This window comes from Sceloporus undulatus, chromosome 1 (assembly GCF_019175285.1).
Source record: "Sceloporus undulatus isolate JIND9_A2432 ecotype Alabama chromosome 1, SceUnd_v1.1, whole genome shotgun sequence".
NCBI lineage: Eukaryota > Metazoa > Chordata > Lepidosauria > Squamata > Phrynosomatidae > Sceloporus > Sceloporus undulatus.
In genome coordinates, this window is record NC_056522.1 from 273,570,499 (window position 1) to 273,594,018 (window position 23,520).

The following is a 23,520-nucleotide window of genomic DNA, read 5'->3' on the forward strand; positions in this document are numbered from 1 at the left end:
TGGCAAGCCCTGCTAAAAAAAAAAAAAAAAAAGGGGGGGGGGAGAAGGATCAATTGAATCAAGAATTGGCTTCTCTAAAACATGTCCTGCTTCATTACCCTTTTACATTTGTTAGAAATTTTTAATAAATACAGTGGGTCCTTGTTATCCTCTGGGGTTTGGTTCCAGGATCCCCAGTGGATAACAGAATCCATGGATGCTCAAGTCCCATTAAACACAATGGAATAGAAAAAATGGTGTCCCTTATATAAAATGGCAAAATCAAAATTTGGTTTTTGGAATTTATATTTTTTAAAAATATTTTCAAGACATCGATACTTGAATCTGTGGATTTAAAAAACCATGGATATGATGAACTGACTGTATATGGAGGTGAGTGATCCAGTAGAAATTTACAAGTCTACCACCTTACCAGACAAAGGTCAACTGTAATGAGCTAGGAGTTATTGCAGTCCTTATCATCTAAGAAGGTTTGAACATCATCTTCAGGGCCATTCAAGACCACCAACCATTTTGATAATCATTTTCTTGATTTTAGCCATGGTAAAATCAGAATGTTTTTTAAAAACATCCCAAACATTTTAAGCATTTTCCTTGATAGCCTGTGCCCACACCCCCAGTTCCCAAGACATAAACTGCTATTTGAGTATGTTGGGAAAGTGACTTGTATAGAAAGTGTCTGATATCTTCACTGGCTCCCACCCAGACATCTTTATTTACAGCTCTCTTTCCTCTCCTGCTTAAAAAATTATGTTTTTAGCATTATGGAAAATATCTTTCTTGCCATATGTCCTGGGTTCATGCTAAGATGTGCTATGACTATGTGCCCTCGGTTATTTGTAACAATATACAGTAGCTCATTCCTCCAAATTAATCTGAATTCTTTATGAGCTTATGCCAACTCTTTATAATATGTCATCTCTGTCAAATGTGTACCAGCTTTGTCTAACATACATACCTGTCCAGAAATAGTACGGACAGCCAATAAGCAAGCTTAAACTTTTTCCCTTTCAGTGACTTCATCCAAAAATATATGCGGTTGTAGGGGGACTTCATATATAATTCCATAGCAATTTATGTTGGTGCTTTTGAGAGAATGTAGCACTGCTAAGACACACACTTCTGAGATTGGGAGAGCTTGCTTTTGAGGCCCAGACCTTCTTGATTTCTGTTTGTTTTCCTGTATTTTAAAGCATTTACTAATGCAGAGTGCATGAATTACATAGAAGTAGTACAGACAAGGTGTCGAATGCTGTATGCTTTCGCCTTGTAAACATTGCTATTGGTTGGTTAGCTGCATTCAAAAGGCTAAGACTTTTATTGCCAACTACCAAAAGGAACCTTTCTTCATAGTGAACAGTACAAAGGAAGAGCACAAAATGTACATACATCAGAGTGACTGGGATTCTGTTTGAACAAGGGTATTGATTGGGTCTGACCTCTTTACACTTTTTTCTATTATTTGAAAAGGTGCATCTAAGTGTAGCTGAATTGAACCGACTGAGATGAACTTTCCATGAAAACTTCTTGAGATATATCTTTTAGTTCAAAGGTTTGGAATTTTTAAAGGGCATTTTTAATACTGCCTGTTGAGGTATTCTGTGCCAAAGCTACACTTTGAATGTTTTAAACTACAGGTAAGTCTGAGAAAAAGGAGGAAAAAATAAAGGTGTTGCAAGGGTATGGGAAAGTGGAAAAAACCTTTTGACCCATGGAATAAATAAAAATGTCAAATAATGCTTTGTACTACTGTGTACTGTATTAGCATGGAGCTTTGGAAACTTGCTGTTTAGAAAGGTAACTGGCAGATATAACCTAATCAATTCACTGTATTGCGAGAGCATCCACTGTACTGAAATCATTCCTAGCATATTTGCCAAGTGCTTTCTTAAAATTTGTCTAATAAATGATTTCCATGACAGCAGGAAAAAACTTCTTTTGTAGCCCCCTTAAAGTGATTCAAAAACTCTGCCCATGATTTTTAAAATATAAAGGCATAAAGCAAGACACAGATGCAAATACACACATATACGTGTGCGCACACAATCTACGGATAAACCTATGTGAAATAATGAATATGGCATTCTAGTTTCAGTGTACCAGAGGTGTAAGGAATAAAATATTGTATATGCGGAACTATATTTATTGATTAATAATCTGTTTTTCCGTCCCACCGTTCTCTGCAAATTGGGGCTCACTGTGGCACAGACTCTTTCTGAAGTATAAAGAGATGTTACTAGAGATTGCTTGATTTATTTTTAAAATGTATAAACTGCCCTTCATCCACAAAAGATCTCAGGGCCAGGTACATAGGACTATAAAAACAAAGAGTATTTCAAAATAGGAGACATAAAAATTATTGAGTCAGCAAACAAATGTCTCTATTGAATATCCTTACCGAATAGTTTAGACAAGACAATCTGGGCAGAGCAGGATGCTTTGATCTGGTGTTGAAAAGAAAGCAGGGCTGATGCCAGCCATCTCTTCCTCCCTCCAGGCACAGAACTGCATTGCAAGTTACTGCTACAAAATCTGAAGCCCTTAAAATGGGCAGAGTTCTTGAAAAGAGGCTTGATTTTACTGAAAGCTTTGAGTGCACAAATAAGTATGGCTGTGTAAATTTGTACTATAGATCACATTTGGCTACATAGCACTGAGTCCCTGCATGTGAAACCAAGTATGTCACAATTTGGAATACAGTGGAGGCTTGTTTAATTGGGGTATTTTTTAATGTTCAAGCCTTATTAATAAGTTGCAACAAAATTAAGTTTGATTATTTGTAAGTCTTGCATGCATTTGAAAACCCAAGGGATGGAGAAGAATTATTCTCCTTGCCTCTCAAGATAAAAAAACACTGGTTTCAATAGAAAGTATTTAAGTGGAAGGTAAGAATTTTCTGACTGGTCCAGAATGCCTAATGTGATGCTGAAATTATTTTTACTGACCAAGCTATGAGCTTTAATTCATATGCTGCCTGTGTAGTGTTACTTATCCACTTAGCCTGTGCCTAATGAGCTTCCATGCTTTATCACTAAGATATTACACTTCCTATTTATATTATTATTAATAGTGATAATATCCCACCATTTCCCCAGTCAAGGCACCTTACAAATGTTAAAACAGATGTAGCGTCCCTCCCCATTGGAGGGCAGAGACTAACATGCTCAATGCACACACATATCAAATTAATTAATCTTTTTATTCAGATAATTCAAAACAACAAAAAACACAGCCCCTAAGGACTTAGACAAATGCATCTACATTCAAAGGGAGAAAGTAAGTAATTGCAGAATCTGTCCAGTCAGCCAAAATTTATAGGGGACCACAATATTCCAAAACTTTGACATAGGATGATGACGTAATTTGAGGATTAGCTATGCTTACTGTTTTTTTCATTCATATGGAGCAGTGTGTTTGGCAGCCAAGACTATTTGCAACATGAGGAAAGTTTCAGCTACCAAAGAGTTAGGCAGTCATTCTCCAGAAGAGTTGAAACTGAACAATCTTTAACTGTTCAAAGATATAGCCATGTTAGTCTGTAGAATTAGTACATAGATAGATCTTGTAGCACCTTTGAAACTGAAAGAAAGAAATTGGCAGCATGGGGTTTCAAAGTCTAAAGTCTACTTCCTCAGATGCATTTGGAAGGAGGTAGACTTTATTCTACGAAAGCTCATGCTGCCAACTTCTTTCTTTCAGTTAGTCTCAAAGGTGCTACAGGATGTCTCTACATACCCAATCTTTATATTTCAAACTTTTTCTAAGAAATACTGGGAATTATATTAGTTCTTTAAAAATATAACTAACATTATTCTTTCAACAACAACAACAAAAAAAGAATAGATCCCAGGTCCTTTTTTAGCTAAACATACTGCCATCTGTCACCATGTACACTGTGGGAAGGAATTTCATTTTAACATAATTCCCTGTCTCCAGTGTTCAGATTGTGAATATTGTTACTGATGTACCCAAAACAGTATCCTCTACCCAGAATGAACTTTTGGCATAATTCTCCCGCCTGGTGGAAAAGAGGATACCCCCAAAACATTCCTATGCCAACTGTGACAACACAGTGCCAACGTGTGCTATTAGAGGACTCCAAACCCTACAATCCCACTTTTCTGCATTGACACCAGACTCATTCTGATTACCTCTCTGTAAACCAAAACAGTAGCAGCGGTAACATTTGTGATTCAAGAAAGTTTTTTCAAAAGTACAAAACAGAAAAATTGGAAGCAGGAGGACAATGGCCAAAATTGCAAAAACAGCTTGGTAAAAATGTACTCCAGCATTCATCACGGGACCTGAACACATCATCCGTAGTATTAGAGGGAACTTCACTTGCTCTTCCTCCACAATGTGATATATGCCATCTTCTGTCTGCAATGCCCTTCAGCACTTTACATTGGGGCAAACAGGCTAATCTCTGAGCCAGAGGATAAATGGGTCTCAATCAGACATTAGGAATAGAAATACACAAAAAAGATTTCAGAACAATTCAATTTCTCTGGGACCTCAGAAGTGCAGTCCTTGAACAACAACAAAACTACAAAGGAAGACTGGAGAGAATCAGCAGATCTGGAAGATATCTGCAAACTCCAGACCATCAGCAGTGGGTTGAACAAAGTCAAGGGCTTCCTGGCACACTCCACATACTGTAACATTGGTTAACACCCCAGCCTCATGAGGGCTCTCTTGGCCAGTTTATCACATCTCCTTTCTGGTTCCCAGCCAACATCACTTTACATTCCTATAATTCCCTCCACCATTCATATGGTTATCTGCTTACCTTGACTTTAGGCAACATCATTCTTCCCACCTTTGTCCCAAAGGACCATCTACTTGTCACCTCATCACCATTTCCACAACCTTTGCATTTCTATTGCTATTCACATGCACAACCTGCTCATTCCTAGGTTTAAAGGTCTGTTCCTGGGCACTTCACTCCATGCATCTGGTATGCGGCCAAGGTCTTTCTCTGAGTCTCCCTTTGCATTCAGTGGGCACAGAATAAGATGATGGAAACTGGGGAAAGGGGAGAAAGAATGAGATGGAGTCATCCAGAAGTGTGATAGAAACTTAATGCGTTTTCTTACAGTTCACCTATATTGCTCTTTTGTGATATGAAATGTTTTCTTCTAAACCCAGAACAGAGATAACCCATTGAATCAATTGCCAAAGGGTAAATCAACACAAGCATAAATCTCATTGATTCAATGGGTTTGCTCTCAATGGAGCAAATTGGCCACCTTGAGTCCCTGTACCGGGATGTATGGTGACACCTTTTATTTTTAAGTGGCCCTGAATAGATTTGTATCCTGAAGAGAAAAATATAATTACAACAAATAACAGTAAACTGTCAGATCATTTATTCCATGGTGGTTACAAAAAGAAAGAGAAAACTAATTTATATGTAATACGTTGTAGCTAGTGTCACTATTTTTACTTTAAAAAACAGCCCAAGTACTTTGGCCTTTTCTTCATAGTAATGTGCTATGAAAATAAGGGAAGTGGGAGGCGGGGAATTGATTTTGGCCATACAAAGAAGTTGTAAATTAGTTTTGTTCCAGCTCTGGGGCCATCTGTCTTATCTCAAGTACATCCTGAACATGGGTCATAACAGTATGAACAGTAATGAAGTGAAGTACATACTCTTCCAATGGCATACTCAAAGACTCCAGGATTCAGGGGGAAGCCAGATAAAAGCAGCCTCCTTTTTCAAACCCAAACACACCTGCTGGCCATTCCATGTTTCCTGAATACTTCTTCCCTTTCTCCTGACAGTTCATCAGAACTCAAAGCAAAGAATGATGCCAAGCTTTGATTATGAAACCAAGCAGTGGCATTCTCTTTGTCTAGTACATTTTATAGAGGCAGCTTCAGTGCATAATTTAATCTCTTCTGGGGACTATAGTAAACCCACAAGAGATTTCCAGGAGCAGTCCGCCTTGACATAAGAACTAACATGTGCATACAATCTTTGATGTGAATTCCCCAACCATAGCCTTAGAAGGACCTGTAGCTTTGATGCTGCCCTAAAAATTGTGCTTTCTGAAAGAAACTTGTGAGAATCCTTTCTTAGGAAATGTTGTGTGAAGTTAGAGCACCTTGTAAGATCCTTCCTTTTTGACCCAAGGGATTCTTTTTTTCATAGCGAACCGTGGGAGAACATGTTTTCCCTTGAACACTGGAAGCCACTTTCTTTTTCCTTTGACTGACGTGTGTCTTGCAGTGGAGGTTACTGAGTAAACCTTTGTGTGGACCGTACCACTTCCTATTACAGGTGGGCTGGGAAGTTGCTTGGATGAATATTTCTTCATCCCTTTCCTCCCCACTCCCCCCAAAAAATCTAGTAAGGCACGGATGAATTTGATCCATAGAAAACTAGTATGACATGGAGGTTAACATATTACACTTCTAGATAACTGGATTTCTGACAAAGAATTCATTTACTGTTGAATAGAGGAGCATAAAATAATGCAAGCTTCTATCTGGAGTGGGATAGTCCAGAGAGTTTATTTTTTAATCTAGACCTAGACTTTTTGAGACCCTTTCTAGAGAAGGTATGTTGCTAAAAACATGCACTAATGGCCCAGTCACATTCATTAATAGCACTCTGAAGCTTAAGCTACATAGTAACTCATTCCTCACCAGGCCCACCATAAACAAGTAGGGAGAACTCATACTTTTCCCCACTAAAATCAAAACCTGACAAACACACAGAGAGAAAGAATACCCACCACTGTATTAATTGCGTCCGTTTTGTTGTTGCATTATTCCTTCTGTAGGTTAGAGGATAACAAATTCAGATAGAGAGGGTGGCTGGTTGAAGTGAGTCCTCCACTTCCCCACAGAAAACCTTTAATTTTGACCAAGCCACTCTTGTTTAACATAGCAAGTATTTTAGGCCAGAGAATCTAGTGTTACATGAACATTACACAGACAAAAGCCTGAGTATACTATAACGTAAAGGGGAAGAGACATCTAAAAGGGGAGGGTGGTATGAAATGAACAGTCCTCCACTCAGTCTAAGGAACATCTAGTTACCTTCATCTCATCCAACAGCTATTGTTCATATAAATATAACCCAAGATATTAGAGGGGGCTGAACGGTTAGATCTGCAGCAACATTTAAGGGGAATAAGGAGAAAACATCATGATAAAATGTTAACATTATTCAGTAATAAAAGTTAAAAAACCCCCATTCAAAGTAAAATTCAGCAATGTTTATTATTACCCACAACGCTGGTTTAGAACTATCTTAAAATATTACCTTGTTTTGAACCAATTAACGTTGACATTTTAAGATAATTTGCCATGTTGGTTTCCTTTGAGATTCGACAGTTTTCTGTTTACTTTCAATATTTTTACATGCATTAATATCAAAGTATTTTAGTTCTCTTTTCTATTTGATTTTTGCAATGTTTATTTGTTGTCATTTGTGGTATTGTCTTTTTGTCTCTATCCTCTCTACTGTTCCTATCAGAAGCTTCATTCACATATTTGTAAGCCATTGGTGTTTTTTTTAAAGCATAGCTTTCACAAGATAGTTCCTTTCATTAAAAAATATAAAACACTTCAAAGCATTATCTTGCAGCACCATAATTTTTAACATATAGGTGTTCAAAATAAAGCAAGTCACAGAATCACATTGATGAATTCCACACATAATAGACAGCCACCAATTTTAAAAACTTTCTTAAAATGTGTATGTGCCATAAATATAATTTGCAGGGAGATCCACAACTTGGTGGCTACAACTAGAAAGGTCATGTCTCTTCTGCACACCAACTGAACTAACCTAAAAGGGAGGCCTCAGGAGGGCCACTGAGGAAGAATTGGCACTCAAGGAAGTTCATCCAAGTGCAGACAGTCCTTCAAGTTTCTTAATTCATGTTTATTGTTATTGCCTTGTAAGCCGCCCAGATTCCTATTGATTGGGCAGCATATAAATAAATCCTATTATTATTATTATTATTATTATTATTATTATCAAATTGTCAAGGTCACAATAGTACTTGTTAACTGGATCTAGAACCAACAGATTTTCTTCAATCAGCTTACACACCAAGATGTTATTAAATGGATGAACTGGACAAATAGTACTCATTTAAAGGTACATAACAGATTTATGGCCTTTCAATGCCAAATACAAATGCCTTCACAGTAGTTATTTTTCCTAGTACAATCAATTTTACTTTTTAGTTTTGGGCACAACTGACTGGTCCTTTAGTTTCCACACTATACACACTATATTTTCTATACAAACTGGACAGGCAATACAAATGATGCAAGGCTCAGGTTTAACTGTTTTTCCAAGACCAATCAGCATCATGAAGGTAACATACTGAAATAGTCTGGAAGTAAGAACTGGCAAAGCAACAATTCTACTCATATTTTGTATAGGTTAAGCTCCACCAAATTATGTTTGGTTTAGTTCTGATTCTGACAAGATTCTACAACCCATCATCACCTTACCTCTGGAAAAAACAGTATGTGAAAAGGAAACAAATAGGCGAAACAGCATTATTTGGGAAGGCCTCTTAATAAAGGACTCAATGGAAACTGTCTAAGGCTACAGCAGCTTTTGCTTCTTTTCCTTATTTTGCAGCTGATGAAAACACCCAGGTCCTCTTACCACTACAATGCAGCTAATGAAAGCACCAAGGCCCTCTTCTAGACTTAATGCTGGCACATCCGGTCTGCTCAACTGTATCACTCCCAAATCATGTCATGGGTTTGTTTGTTTTTTCTGTTGTCATGCTCCCTTTCCCTAAGGCTCCTCATGGATTGGGTAAAATCTGCTGCATCTTCCAGAAAATAAATCAGAGCAGGAATTAAAATCTGCACACAACACTGGAGAAGGAAAAGAGCTACCGAGTGCTTTGACTGGTCTCTGAGGATACATAACCACCTAAAGATGCCATATCCTCAACACTGGCTCTAAAATATTGAAAGAACAAGCATCTAAACTTGCCTTGAAAGGAAAGGATTGAAAGTGAAATATTTCTCTCTCTGTGTGTGTGGACTTTATCACACAGGGAAAATTGGGGGCTTTAAACAGTAAAAATAGCTTGAAAATTGCAATTAACATTTTCACACACATCGCGATTAAAGAGCCATGATCCCGGGAATAAACAGGCAATAAATAGCAACAAATCATTCATGCAATTTCCCTGTAAATTATTTGCTGCTCTTTATTGCCTGTTTATTCCTGGGATAATGGCACTTTAATTGCAACGTTGTATAAAAATGTTTAAACTCCCAATTTTCTGTGTGATAAAGTCATGTGTTACAGCTTAACACAAACTCACACATTTAGAGTTTCCGCTGAAATCAATTTCAGAATAGTATCCCCACCCCTCCCAAAAGCCATTCACAAACACTTGCATATGAAGGTTATTCTCCTCAAATAGTTTCTCTCTCCCTCAGTTCTTCATTCCAATGTTATTTTCAAGTTAATGTTACTCATGGACACAAATAGTTCATCACAGGTGAATGAAATGCAACATAATGTAGTATCTTAAATTCTGTTCTTATGGGGACATGAGCAAGACAACAGCAGCTCCAATTCTCACTCTTTAATAATTACATCATTCAAAATCTGAACAGGATGCTGGTTTTAAAAAAATAAACCACATAAGGACATCAAGAATCATTTCAAGAAATCATTTTAACAAGCTTAGAAAGGTTCAATAGCGATAATGGAATAGGTAGACAGAAGAATAATGTAAAAGTAGGTTGAGAACTAAGTTCACCTCCCACCCAATTTTATTTTTATATTTTACAAAACAAATGGATACAGTCATGCTGATAAAAATAGTTGCATGGCATTGGGAATGCAAACACTACTCTTCCTCTAAAAGGGCCTTATTAAAACCATAATAGAAAGGTCTGTGCTGTAAGCAGTCCAATACTTTGCACTGTAACCATAAGGCTTATTTTGCTCAAAGGCTAATTTGATTTGTAGTTATGTACCACTGGATTTAACAAACATCATTTTATAGTTGCTTTTCACATCTTTCTTGGCTTGAGAATCATCTGCATTTCTGTGCTTTTCAGTAGATGGTGGCGGTTCTGCAGCTTCTTCTTGCTCAGAGTCAGAGTCACTTTCTGAGTCCTCTGAGGTTTCTGGTTCCAGGGAATCTCTGGTATCTTCTTGCTCTTCTTTATCGTCACCCAACTAAAATAAAGAAGCAGATTAAAGAACAAGAAAAAGCTTTGTCCCATTTTTTAGCAGGAGACCTCCTGCTGACAATTGTTATTTTGCTCCAGTCACCACAGTAAAATACATTAAAGCTTTGCAGCAAAAATGTTAAAATAATTATACAATGGCTATTCTATATCACACATCATCATACAGAGGAGTAATTCATCTAGATGACAAGGGTTGTGGGATTATAACGGTATCCTATCTCAGACACCAAAAATGTGTTGATCATTCTCAGACCACTGACATCTACTCTTATGACACTTCTTTTTGTAAAACAAAGTAGAAGACATTTTAAGGCAGAACTAGGGAACCTTTAACCCTCAGGTTGATTTGTCTTACCACTCACATAATCCCTTAACACTGGGCCTACTGGATAGGACCTCTAGGGCAGCTATTGTTAAGAGTTCCAGAGGTGAAATATAATTCCACCTCTAGGAGGACCTTTTCCATCTCAGCCCCCAACCTCTGGAACGCGCTGCCCTTCGAGCTCCGCTCAGCCACCTCCCTACCTCAATTCAGGAAGGGGTTAAAAACCCATTTATTTGAACAAGCTTACCCTGACCAGTAACTCTTCCCCCCCCCCCCCATGTCAGCATTGTTTTGCCGACATGTTATTTTTATTATTTTTATTGAACTGTTTTTAACGTAGTTTATTTGGCTCTGTATAATTGTATTGTTATTCCTGTTGTTCACCGCCCTGATTTTTTAGAAGGGCGGTATATAAATAAAAATTTTTTATTATTATTATTATTAAAACATCTGGAAAAAAAGGTTCCCCAATTTTTTCCAAGGAAAAAGTCAGAGGAAGGAACACACAATTCAACTTTGAAAGTTAAGGACAGCAATTTATACCATACTCCATAATAAAACTGTTAATTTGATTTTTCATATCAGCAACACATTTGCTGTGTACCCAATACAATACTAATAGCAGCTCCCTAGATAAGGAATGAATAATATTTTTTAAAGATAAAAAAACTGACAACTTTTTTTTACAAGTACAATACCAAGGAAATAATAAAATATGATGTGGGGCCAAATTTTGTTGGCCTGGTTTAGTTCCTTGGATTTGGTTGGCCATCTTTCCTCTCTATAACACAATGTTATGATTGCAGGGCATAAGCCATGAAACTCTGTAAAACATGACTTTAAATTATATCCAACTCACTGACATTGAAAACGCGAGAGGTCTAAGCCAACAGGCACTGGACAGCTAGGAGCCACTATTCCAGTGGAGGCACTTTCCAGAGTGCACCTGCAGCAACCCACCATGGCTGTTTGTGTGTGCGCGCGCGCGTATCTTCACATCACATATCAAATTAGGATGACCCCATGAATTTCATAGGGTTTTCTTAGACAAGGAATACTCAAGAGGTGGTTTTGCTGGTTCCTTCCTCTGAAACAGAGCCTACAGCGCCTAGTATTCACTGGTGGTTTCCCATTCAAGAAGCACAGTGGCTGTAAAATGTGGTATGAAATGAGAAGGTAGTGATATGAAGAATGGAGAGCACAGCGTATTTAACTCAACACGCTGGCTAGACTAAAACACTACCTATTCTACTAAACTGTCCTGCAGTTTTGTCATCTCTATAATTTTTTTAGCTGCTGAAGAAACTTAACTTCTTGCATCACTTTCTCAATTTAAATATTATTACCTCACTGAAACCAAGTCCACAGTGCCGCCGGTTCCTTCCTGACATGGTGCTGTCCATGCTTTGCTGAAACTGAGTTTCAAGCTCATCATTCATTTTCTTGTCTTCTTCCCCTATAAGTTACATATGCTGATTACCATCCAGTCAAATGAACAAGCATCTAATTTCAACACAAACACAGGACCATAAAGCCTTTTGGCATTAAAACACCAAGGGAATCATGAATTGTTGGCAGGACTTAGCATGTGTTTAACCATACAACAGAACAGTTTGAAAGGCCTTGCAGAAGTTGTCCTAAGGAAAATTTTGGTTTCAGGAATGCAGAAAGAATCCAGTCTCAAAAGTTATGAATGAAATCTCAAGTGAGCCATAAATGAACACAATTCACCAGACTGTCAAACTCACAAAGCCAAACTTCTGTTCTTCTCTATGATCACCCAACACAGAAAATGAATTTACCCAACCGCCTTCCCCCAAAGGTGACTAGGAGTATGAGAAACTTTAGATACCTGCTTTATTAAGTTTATTGGGTGGCTTTGAGAATGTCGCTATTCAGGCAGAAAAGGTGGGAGTCTCTAGAATTCATATACATTTTTCAGAAGGTATGTAAAACTTATTTCCAACTCATGCTTGTTAACTGACCTGTTCTAAAATGGGAGGTTGATTTGTGGTCTCCAATAACAAGGCGTCCGGTATGTTCTTTCTAGAAGAAAATAAAAGTTATTACTGCAGCATAATGGCTGTGTTAGTGTGTTATAGCAAAACAGGAAGATGTGTAGGGCACATAACTAACATATTTGTTGTGGCATAAGCATTCATGGCCACAGCCCACTTTAAGGCATTATTTGTAAGTACCATGCAAAGAGCCAGCATGGCGTAATGTGTGAATGACCCTGGAGACCAGGGTTCGAACTGTGGCTCAGCCATGATATCCACCGGGTGACTGGGCAAGCCACACTCTCTCAGCCTCAGCGGAAGGTAATGGGGAAGACTCTCTGACGAAACTTGCCAAGGAAACACTGTGACAGGTTTGCTTTGGGCACACAAAAACAACAAACCATGCAATTATGGTACATATTGATAACTTGCAGGGAGAATTACAACACCATTGTGCCACATCAGAGAAGTTATCTGTATGCAAAGGGATCTTGTAACACCTTTGAGACTAAATGAAAGAAGCTTTTGTGGACTTGAGCCTGCTTCCTCAGATGGCTGTTGTGGCATAAGCTTTCATGTGCCTTTAGATCTGTTTACTGCGCTTGTTTTTGCACTCACCTTTCCTACGTCTACATATATAACACCTTGAATCAGAAGTTGATGCCATTCTGGGGGGGGGGGGGACCCAAACCAAAATGAAGCAAGTTTTTCATCATCTTGATTGTTTACATCACAAATTCAAGGACTACATTGTATGCTATATGAAAATTACACAAAGTATTAATGGAATTAAAATTTCTTCTTAGTGGCATTAGTTGATTGAGGCAAAGTATGTTTTCCCTCAATCCATTGTAGAAGATGAATTACTTGTAAGTCTTATTTCTGGCATAACTGACACTAATTCATGCAGAAAAGAACTGGAAAAGGCTTTAATTGCCTATGCTTAACAGAGCTGTATGCTAGGCATCTATGTATATTTCAAGCATATTAGCTGAAACTAAATCCAACTGCTAGCTCCAACTAGAATAGACCCAATAAATTAATGGGATTTATACATTCAGCACTGGATCCAATTGCCTAAATGCTAATGTTAGTCCCAACTAGAGTAGAACCAGTGAATCAGTTGAATTATGAGTAGATTCACCATTCAACAATTGATTCAACAGGTCTACATAACTGACATTAACCAATAGCATTCTGGGTAATGAGTTTACTGTAGGTGGACCTAGCAATTGGATTTGAATTTATGTTGAAAAACTGAACAGCTGCTGCATTAGAACCTATTGTGCCTAACATTCATGATCATATTACCTATAATATCAGTTAGGCCATTCCTGCTCAGTGCACAGAGTATAACTCCCGTATCAGTTTCATTCATCAGAAGACAAGTTGCTTGTTTAAACACACACCTGAACTGCAGTATTACCGACACATGGGTGTGCTACAGGTGAACTATTTTTTCCCTGCCATACATATGCATGGCTTAAAGTGACATCAAGATGGGTGGACACCCTAATATTTACATGGTGTGGCAGTCCATAACACAGAAAGATCATCATGTGCATGTGGCTATAAAGAACAGCAAAAGAAAAAGTTCAGAATTACACTTTTATAAAGAGATGCATTTGTAAATCTCTAGTTATACATTATAGTCAGAAATCATAAAAGAACAAAACAATAGATTGGAAAGTTATTCAGTACAAATAAGAAATCTTGCAACTTCTTTATATTATGGCATGTACACTGGTACCCCGGGATACGAACGCGCCGCGATACGAAATTTCCGGGGTACGAAAAAAAATTAATTAATTAATTATTTCCGGGTTACGAAGGTTTACCCGGGTTACGAAAAAACGCTGGCGCTTTTTAAAATGGAGCCGCGGCGGAGCCGCGGCTTTTCCCCATTAGCGCCTATGGGGATTCGGCTAACGAAAAACTTCCGGGTTACGAAAATGCCGCCGGAACGAATTAATTTCGTAACCCGGGGGACGAGTGTATTCTGATCCACAAAGCTTAGCAGCTTTGAAAGTGTCACAAGACTGTTGTTATGCACATCTTAGGCATACACAGCGACTGCTGGCCTTCAGTGTCAAGTTCTCAGATCCTTCCATGAAATAAGGTATCTTCCAAGGAAAGCACGATTAATAAACAGCATTGTTATTAGAGTAATTTTACTTTGCTAGCTATAGCAAGCAAGGAATGCCATAACTTGTATTCTTATCAGAAATACTGAAACAGAACATCGCCAAGCATGATTAGTGAAAGTCGGGGCGGCATGCAGCTGCCCCTTTTACTGCCAGATTGGGGCACAGCTTTATGGCGCTCCTTTTGTGCTGCACTGCGTGGATGCAGCGCCAGAGAAGCACCATGGCGCCATGCGCAGAAAGTGCGTGGCCTCACGCTGCCCTGTGGGAGGAGCTGGGGTGTGCGTCTTGTAAACGCTATGCCCCGACTCTGCCCCCAATGCGGCACAAACTGCCAGTGCGCACAGGGCCTAAGTCTCTCTTGTCATATCATCAAGTTGTTTAAATGACAAAGCCTCACCTTTCCAGCACCCATAAGTCTCAAGAACTTTTGCTTTCTTTCTTCATTGCCTAAATCTGCTGCCTCCCAGCTGCTAGATCCAAGCTGCAAAGAGAGAAGATGGCCCTTGGTTACATAAGGAGAAAGATTCACCAGCTGTGTGTACATACACTCAACATTAAGTTATTACATATTCTGAACTGTGAGATAGTAGTATATCACTTCCACTCAGCAACAGTTACGTGTAACCCCCGCCCTGTGTGTCTACATCATGTTTCCGTGTGTATTTCAACTAACGCTACAGAATGAGGTGATTGACGCTGCTGACAAGCATCATTAAACTCAGTCAACTAAGTTACTATGTAGATGGCAACATTATTAGTGACTGGAAATGCCAAGTATAGTTCCAGAAGCAGGGCATGGAGGCTATAAGAAGACAAGCAGAGACCTATTGCCATGTTTAAGCATGCTAAGGAATAGTTCTTAAAAGAGCTGAAAGAGCCTAAATGAAGCCTATGTAACTGTCTATACATGAAGAGTGGCTGCCAATAGTAAGCCCAAGGAGTCAGTCTGTGTCAGGTCCGTTTAGTGCCTTCAGCTGAACCCGACTCCATCCAGTTGCTCTCCTCATGTGAACAGAAACAGGACCAGAAGAGAACAGACTGAGAGCTTGTCAAAGCGATGTTTGTTTATTAGGGCTTCACTCTTCCAGGCATCCCTCACATGAACTGGGGAGGGGCGCCTCTCTCCCCCCCAAAACCGGTGGCTCCTGGGCCCTTGCCTTTACAGCTGACAGGGAAGGAAGACAGTCTTCACGTCCTGCTCAAAATGGAGGACGTTGTGGGAATTCCTCCCAGAGACAAAAGGCGGAAATGGAGGACAGGGTCCGGGGGAAAGGGGCTTAGTGCGGCTCAAAAGGGAGGCAATTCTGGGAGTTCCTCCCGGACAGGAGGCTGAAATGGAGGACAAGGGCCTCAAAATGTGGGACTCCTCCCAGAGAAGAGGCTGAAATGGAGGACAGGTCCCGAGGAAGGGGCTCTGGGTGAGTGAGTGAGCGAGCGAGCGAGTTCCTCCCGGACAGAGGCCCCAGACCCTCCCCACAAAGGCCCCCGAAGTGCAAAGGACAAGTCGGCCCCCTTCCTTCCTTCCTCCCTCCCCCGCGGCCCCTCTTATTCACATCGGGGGAGGCGGCCCTCTTGGCTCCGTGGCTGCGCTGCTTCTCGGCGGGGGGCTCCTTGGCGGCGCTCATCTTCCGCTCCAGGCCGGGGCCGCTCGCTCGCTCCTCAGCTCGGGCCTCGCACTGCGCAAGCGCCAAGAGCCCCGGTGCCTCTTGGGAGTTGGAGTCCCGCCCCTCTTCCTTCTCAGTCGGCAGCGAGAGGAACCTTCCTGTAGAAACTCTTCCCCCACAAGCCTTCGCGGCCGACTATCTCCCGGCTTGTGAGTGGCTAGAGGCGGGAAAGGGGAAGGATTTCATTGGCTGGTTTCGCTCCAGTTTTCTGGCCCCGCCCCTTTCCCTCTCGGCCTTGGAAGGATTCCCAGCCTTTGGGCCGCCAAATGTTTTGGACTTCAGCTCCCATGATTCCTGGCAGTTTGCCTTCCTGGTTAGGGCTTCTGGGAGTTGAAGTCCAAAAACCCTGAGGGACCAAACTTTGGGAACCGCTGAATAATAATAATAATAATAATAATAATAATAATAATAATAATAATAATAATAATAATAATAATAATAATAATAATAATAATAATAGTAAAATACATATTAGGCCGTCTAAGGCTCTAATCCCGGGACCTTTTAAAGGGGGAGAGAACATCCTCAAATGGAGGACTTGTAAATCATTTGCTGTTGCGAAATCTCGACAAATTTCAGATTATTTAGGTACAACTGACGTGGTTCCATGCGAGGGAATCCTGGGATTTGTAGTTTTGCTCTGGTGCCACAACAAACTAAAACATCGCATGGAGCCATGGTAGTTACAAGTGATGTCAGTGTGGTTTATTTCTGCCACGTGGCTAAATTCAGACACAATGCAGTTTGACACCACTTCCAAGTGCTTCTTAAACTCCAGTTTATGGAAACCTGCGATGTGTAGTTTTACAAGGGAACTCAGCTGTCTCTGCCAAAGGGTTCCTGGTGCCTCGCCAAACTACAGATCCCAGGGGCTCAGCAGGATGGAGCCGTGGCAGTGGAAAGTGGTTTGGTGCCACAGCAAACTACAACTCCCAGAACTGCACAGCCTTGAGCCACAGCAGTTACAAGTGGTGTCAAGCGGTGGGTTATTTCTACAGTGCAGATGCCAGGAATAAGTAACACAGTTTGACACCACTTTAATTTCTGTGGCTCCATTTTGTGGCATCCTGGGATTTGTAGTCTGAAAAGAGTTTCTGGTGCCTCACCAAACTACAAATCCCAAGATTCCTTAGGATGGCATAATGACAGTCTAAAGTGGTTCCAAACTGCCCTGGCAGTGTGAGGGAGTCCTGTTGTTTAAGGGTCTTTATTGGCTAAGCAAATAAAGCCCCCTGTTCCATCCCATGAGTCACTTTCCCCCTTTCTTCTTCTTTTTACTTTCCAAACTCAGTACTTCTGATGTGGGCTCCAGAAAGTTCTCTCTCTCTTCTCGCCACTGTCTTCCCAATCAAATCACACAAATTAGTCTAGCTAACAGCAGAGCCATCTGATGCATTGGTCCTAATTCTTCTTCTGCAGGCAGTAAATCCACCAAGTCTCTTGAATGTGACAGAGGAAGAGACTCCCATCCTAACAAATTCTGATCTGCTAAAACATATTTTCAGCTATAGCATTAATTGAGGAATCTAGTGAGTTGGGAGAAACTGCAATAAAAAAAATTGTGAATTCACAATTTAGCAAGTCAATGCCAAGCTCTGGAGGAGTGGACAGATACCAGCTGGCTGGCTGGAACTCCAAAAATGCTGGAGACAAAGAGTCAACCCAGTATGTTGTGGTTGGCTAATGGAACACAGCTATTCCATAGCCACTTGGAGCACTTGCTTCTTGGCATTGTGTTGAAGATCCTTTATGGATGGCATTTCCTTCCATGGTGTACTGAGGGTCTTTGGGCTTCTGCAGGATTTACTGCTAGTACGGTGTAGTGGTCTGAGGGCTGGACTAAGACTCAATTGAGAGCCAAGGTTGGAATCTCTAGTTGGCCAGGGAATCCCACTTGGTGTCCTTGGGCAAGTCATACTCTCTTAAAATGCATCCACACTGCAGAAATAATCTGGTTTGGCACCACTTTAGCTGCCATGGTTCAATGCTATGGAATTCTAGGAATTCAGAGGAAGACAATGGCAAACCTTCTCTGAATAAATCTTGCAGAGGAAACCCTAAAATGGGATCACCATATGTCAGAATCAGCTGAAGACACATTATACGAACACAGATTGGCAAACCTGGCCCAGTCCCTTTTCCTGTCTATGATGTCAGTTTATGATTCTAGTATTAATGCACTATCTGCTTCTGATTAAGTACTGTGATAAATGTTTCTACTATTAACCAGTCTATGTCAGCGGAAGATAGGAATAGATATACACCCATACCATCTGAACAAACTAAAAGTAAATGAGAGCCACAATGAAAATTCCAACTAGTTCTTACTTTTGTTTTATGAGATAAAACAACATTGTTTCCTCCCCATAAAAATAATGTACCAAAAATACCTTTCTGTCAAAATGTGAAAGCTCTTTCAAGGCCCATGAACATAAAGGACAGAAATATTCCCATTCTAAAATGGCTTTTATATTTTGGAACCTATTATAAAAGCCGTGCTTTAGAACACTCCTTCGTCTTCACAAAATAGTTATGAATGTATATTAGTGTTCAAAACTGCTTTCACATATCTTGTTTTCTTCTTGAGTGCTACTTTCTTGAGAGCTATGTTCATGTGATATGCCTTGAATTCTTTGTAGTAGAAGAACATTTTATGAACAGCACAAAAAAGAAAGGATTAGTGCTTAGTGTACTTTATACTGGAAAATGGCAGCAATAAAAAGGTCAGGAGGAGATTTATCTTTGAAAAGTGAAGTTCACTGCCGTGTAAAAACAGGAGAACAGCTCTGGGTTTTCCTCATTCTATTCTCCCTAGTGATGAGAACATGTATGTACATACCAGGCTGATTTACACAGGCAAAATTTTTGCATGACAATCCCATTGTTGGTTCCTGGGAAGAACATCAGGTCTAGCACAGTCTTTGAGGCTAGGTTCCTAAATATTAGTCCTAAAACCTAGCCACTTTGCATACAGCTCACATACTGTTGGCCTCAAGTCTGTGCTCTTTGTATGAACTATGCCACCCTCAGACCCCAGTCAGAGCCACTTCCCATGTTCCATGGTTTACTCTTTGCACAGGTAAATGTTGCCTTCACTACAGCCCTCAAACTCCGCTATCCAATTTCCATACCTCCATTTCAGTTGGCTCTGAGTGCTGTGTCTGTCTGAATTACTGTCAAGTGTTTGATTGCATATCTCTGAATAAAAACCTTCTAAATTCACCCAGACCTGGACTTCTCCTCTGTTAGTACTGGTATACACAGGTGGAAATGTTCCTCAAGTTACCCAACCTCTTGTAGCTAAATTTCCTAATATTGAAAAATGAAATTGACATAGTTGGTGGTGACCCCCCAGTTCCTCTCCCCATCTTTCTTTGGGTAACCATATCACCCCAGGATGATATATGCAGGGATGTAGCTATGAGGGGATGAGACCACTACCCCCCAAATAAGAATTCTGTGCCCAATTAAATTTAACTTCAGCCCCCAAATTTTTAGCACCATGGTAATGTAAACCTTTATTTTAACATTTAGAAATCTTACCTGAACATTTAGAAAAGGGTCAGAAAACATTATCAAGGCAAAGTTACCAAGGGAATGCAAACACAGGAAATAGAAAAATGCTGGATGTGAAATGTTTTTAATGTCTCACTTCCACTATGCTAGAAATTTGGGAACTGAAAGAAAATTTGAAGAGCAGTGTCCTTATTTTGCCCTCTCCCCCATACCTACAACCTGGTTGGGTAAATGAGCAAGTTATGTGTATGCAAACCAGCCTAGACTTGATTTAATTTATTAGAACAAGATGAGTTCAGTGCTGAGCTTATTTTGAGAAAAGGCTTCAGCACCTTGGATAGCGCTTTAAAATTGGGAGTAACACCTAGGGCTAGTCTACACCAGCGAGAAACCCTATACTCAACCTTTAGTGGCTGCAACCTAGGCCCACAACCTTCCTCAGGATTCTCAAGCAATGCAGGGTTTTCCTTTGAAAATGTATTGAAAAAATAACTCCGGTTTACCCTGCATTCACCTGGAAAATCCAGATCTGCAGGAGGACACAGCCTTATGGCTGAAAATACAATTGGCTCTTCAGCTCCACAGGGGTTCTGTTCTAGACCCCCGTACAGATGAAAAAAACAAAACACAAAACCTCACATTCTGTTCTTCCCAACAGTGGTGGGTGCATGTGCAACTGCGCTGGTGTGGCTGTGCGCACATGCCACCATTGGTGAAAACAGGCCAGGGCCATCTTCAGATGCTCCAATCCGCAAATAGCAAGCCCATAGTTGGGCGGGGGCAACTGCACTCTGCAAAATAGGACATGTTATTGTTGTAGGACCGCCCTTTTCTCCTGGGTTGCTCCAATCTCGCCACAGTGATTGTGGTGTTATTAGAGTTGCTAATGACTGGGAAACTGTGCTGTGGCTATGGGCTGAGTTTCCTGCCAGTGTAGACAACTCTTCAGAGTGGATTTATTGTGCTTCTGATAAGAAATCCACAAATCACCACTGAGTGACCTTTCTATTAATGGAGAGGTTTCCTCTGTTCTGAAAAAGAACTGAGATCAAGCAGGCTCTCCTGTTGTGGCAGAGGATGGTGCTTTTTACCCTGCAATCTGACCTATCGCTCACCTTGTTCAAAAGGGTCCACCAGTCCTCCAGAGCCGAAGGAAGGGGGACTAGGAGAAAATCACCCTCAGTCCTTTCCCCAATAGCAACTCCTTTGCATTCTTCCTCCTACCCCTCACCAAGTCTCACATCTAGATTCATGCAACATTTCAGAAAGTTTCACCAATTTCCACTGAGCCTTCTTCATTATTACTCAGGAGTTATAGTCAAACACTAGTTAAACATTAGGGCCATTTTGTCCTGGTGCAAACAGTCCTCTTTCCCTTGTTCAATCTCTGTTGACTCTCTGTCAACAGAAACAATAGCTGTGATTACTGACATAAGTCATCTTTGCTAATTCTGGGATAATATAGACAGCCAAGCACAAATATGTTTCATTTCAGGAAATACTAGGTTTATCTAAACTGACTTGGGAAGTTGGAATGAAAGGTGATGCTGGGAGTTCCCAGGAAATACTTTAGAATGAAGAAAATGCCATGTGGATCCCCCAAATAAAGTTGTTTTGTATGGTAGCCAAACCTGGGATTTTCAGATTTTTTTCCCAACCAGAGGAGCTCTTAGAAAGATAACATGGGCCCAGTGTGGGGTGGCTATAGGTTGGTGTGTTGTTTATTTGGTGCCAAATCTGATGTGGTGAGACATCTGCGATTAGCAGGGTGCATCTCTCCTAGGAAATTTACATAGGAAATAATGGTGAAAAGATGCCTTGGGAGGGATTTGCATACAGTATTTTTGTTTGTTTAGTTGATTTATATCCTACCTTTCCACCAGTATAGTTTCAATATAAGTTAAAACACAATAGCTAAAACAAGACATGGTTTAACGTTTTAAAAGTGTAATAAGTTTAAACAGCATTGAACAATCAATCCAATTAAAACACTGATTTAAAACAAAAAGATGTCAAGAATGAATTACTTAATAAAAAAATGCACACCCTTTGCATATATCTTGGGCCCTTGGTATTTGCTGAGGTTTGGTTCCAGGGCTCCCTGTGGATACTAGAAATTGTGAGTGCTCAAGTCCTATTCTATACAACAGCATAGTAAAACTATGTCCCTTTAAAAAATGGGGAAATCAAGTTTTGCTATCTGGACCTTTTTTAAATATTTTCAAGCTGTGGATAGTTGAACTTGTGAATAAAAAGTCAGTGGATATGGAGGGCCAACTGTACTTCAGTTTTGAACAGTTATTTTTGGGATTGCACCTCCTAGACTTTCTTGACTATCATGGCCATTAATGGGGGGGGGGATATTGGGAGTTTCAATCACTATATCGGGATTGCAGTCCCAATATCCCCCCATTGATGGCTGTGGAGACAACAGGCAGATTAGAACTTTGGCAACAGCCAGTGGGAGCAAAGCCAAGAAAAGGTGGGGGCTGCTCCCAGGAAAGAGTATAAAAGGCGGGACAGAGCTGTGTTTGCCATTAGTTAGGGTTGATGTTTTAGTGCAGCGGTTCCCAACCTTTGTTGGGCCGCGACCCCCATTGAGAAGGAAAGTCCTGCCCGTGGCCCCCCTGATAGATTGTGAGGCCAGGAAGGGGCAGGATTTCTGGCTGCATACAAGCCCCAGCAGGCTTTGTGGCAGGAAGTCCTGCCCCTTCCCAACCTCCCAACCAATTGGGGAGGCCACCAGGGGAGATGGGGCAGGACTTCCAGGTGCAAAGGCCTCTGGGACTTGCAGTCCCATCCCCTTCTCCCCATGGTTGCCTGGCAGCCACGGGGAGTAGAGGAAGAGGTAGCCCCGACCGTCCCTTCCTCCCCATGGCTGTCTGGCAGCTGTGGGAAGGGAGGGAAGGAGCAGGAGGACCCCCCCCCCCCTTTCCTTCCTCCCTGTGGGTGCATGCAGCCGCAGGAAGCAAGGGAAGGAGGAGGAGGCGGCCCTGCCCCCATCCCCTTCTCCTTGCGAGTGGCTGTGCCAGGGCCAGCCCTTGCAGGGAGAAGGGAAAGAGGAGGGAGCCCCGCCCCCTCCCCTTTTCCCCGTGCAGTGCCTGCGCTAGCACCGGCACCCGCGGAGAAAAGGGAGGGGGAGGCGGGGGGATTCCCAACCTGGCGACCCCAGCGAAAGGGTTGCGCAACCCCCAAAGGGGTCGCGACCCCCAGGTTGGGAACGCTGTTTTAGTGTGTCCTGAGGGGTGAAGAGCCATTGAGGCTAGGATAGGCTGCTGTGAGGGGCAGTTAGAAAGGCTTTTAAGTACCCAAGATAGGAATGAGGAATGTCCTTAATTACCGAATATACTGGACTATAAGTCAGCCTCATATATAAGGCAAGGGCAGGTTTTGGGTCAAAATTTATGGATTTTGATATGACCCATGGATAAATCAAGGGTAAAATTTAGGGGCATTTAATGAAGGATGTAAAGGATGAAGCAAATGAAAACTATGCCAAAGAACTTACAAAATTCCAACAGGCATAACTATTTGTGCTCATACTAAAGGCTGGATGGAGGAGAGAGTAGAAGGGGGTCAGTGCTTCCAGGGTAGATTAAACTCTTGCCTTTCACCCTATCTATCTATCTATCTATCTATCTATCTATCTATCTATCTATCTATCTATCTAT

The 23,520-nt window shown here is 40.9% G+C and overlaps 1 protein-coding gene across 2 annotated transcripts; it reads right to left on the minus strand.

The window, feature by feature from the left end:
- Positions 1-9,566: 9,566 nt before the first annotated feature.
- Positions 9,567-16,331, minus strand: C1H11orf58 (chromosome 1 C11orf58 homolog). Of its 2 annotated transcripts, none has more exons than XM_042446019.1 (5): positions 16,223-16,331; positions 15,067-15,150; positions 12,508-12,568; positions 11,869-11,978; positions 9,567-10,183 (listed from the first exon to the last, which is right to left on the minus strand). In XM_042446019.1, exons 1-5 carry the CDS (start codon positions 16,292-16,294, stop codon positions 9,971-9,973), a joined length of 540 nt encoding a protein of 179 aa, XP_042301953.1. In that variant the 5' UTR covers positions 16,295-16,331; the 3' UTR covers positions 9,567-9,970. The 2 variants fall into 2 exon arrangements, with proteins under 2 accessions (XP_042301953.1, XP_042301954.1); XM_042446020.1 differs by lacking the exon at positions 16,223-16,331 and adding an exon at positions 13,932-14,091.
- Between the last annotated feature and the right edge of the window lie 7,189 nt (positions 16,332-23,520).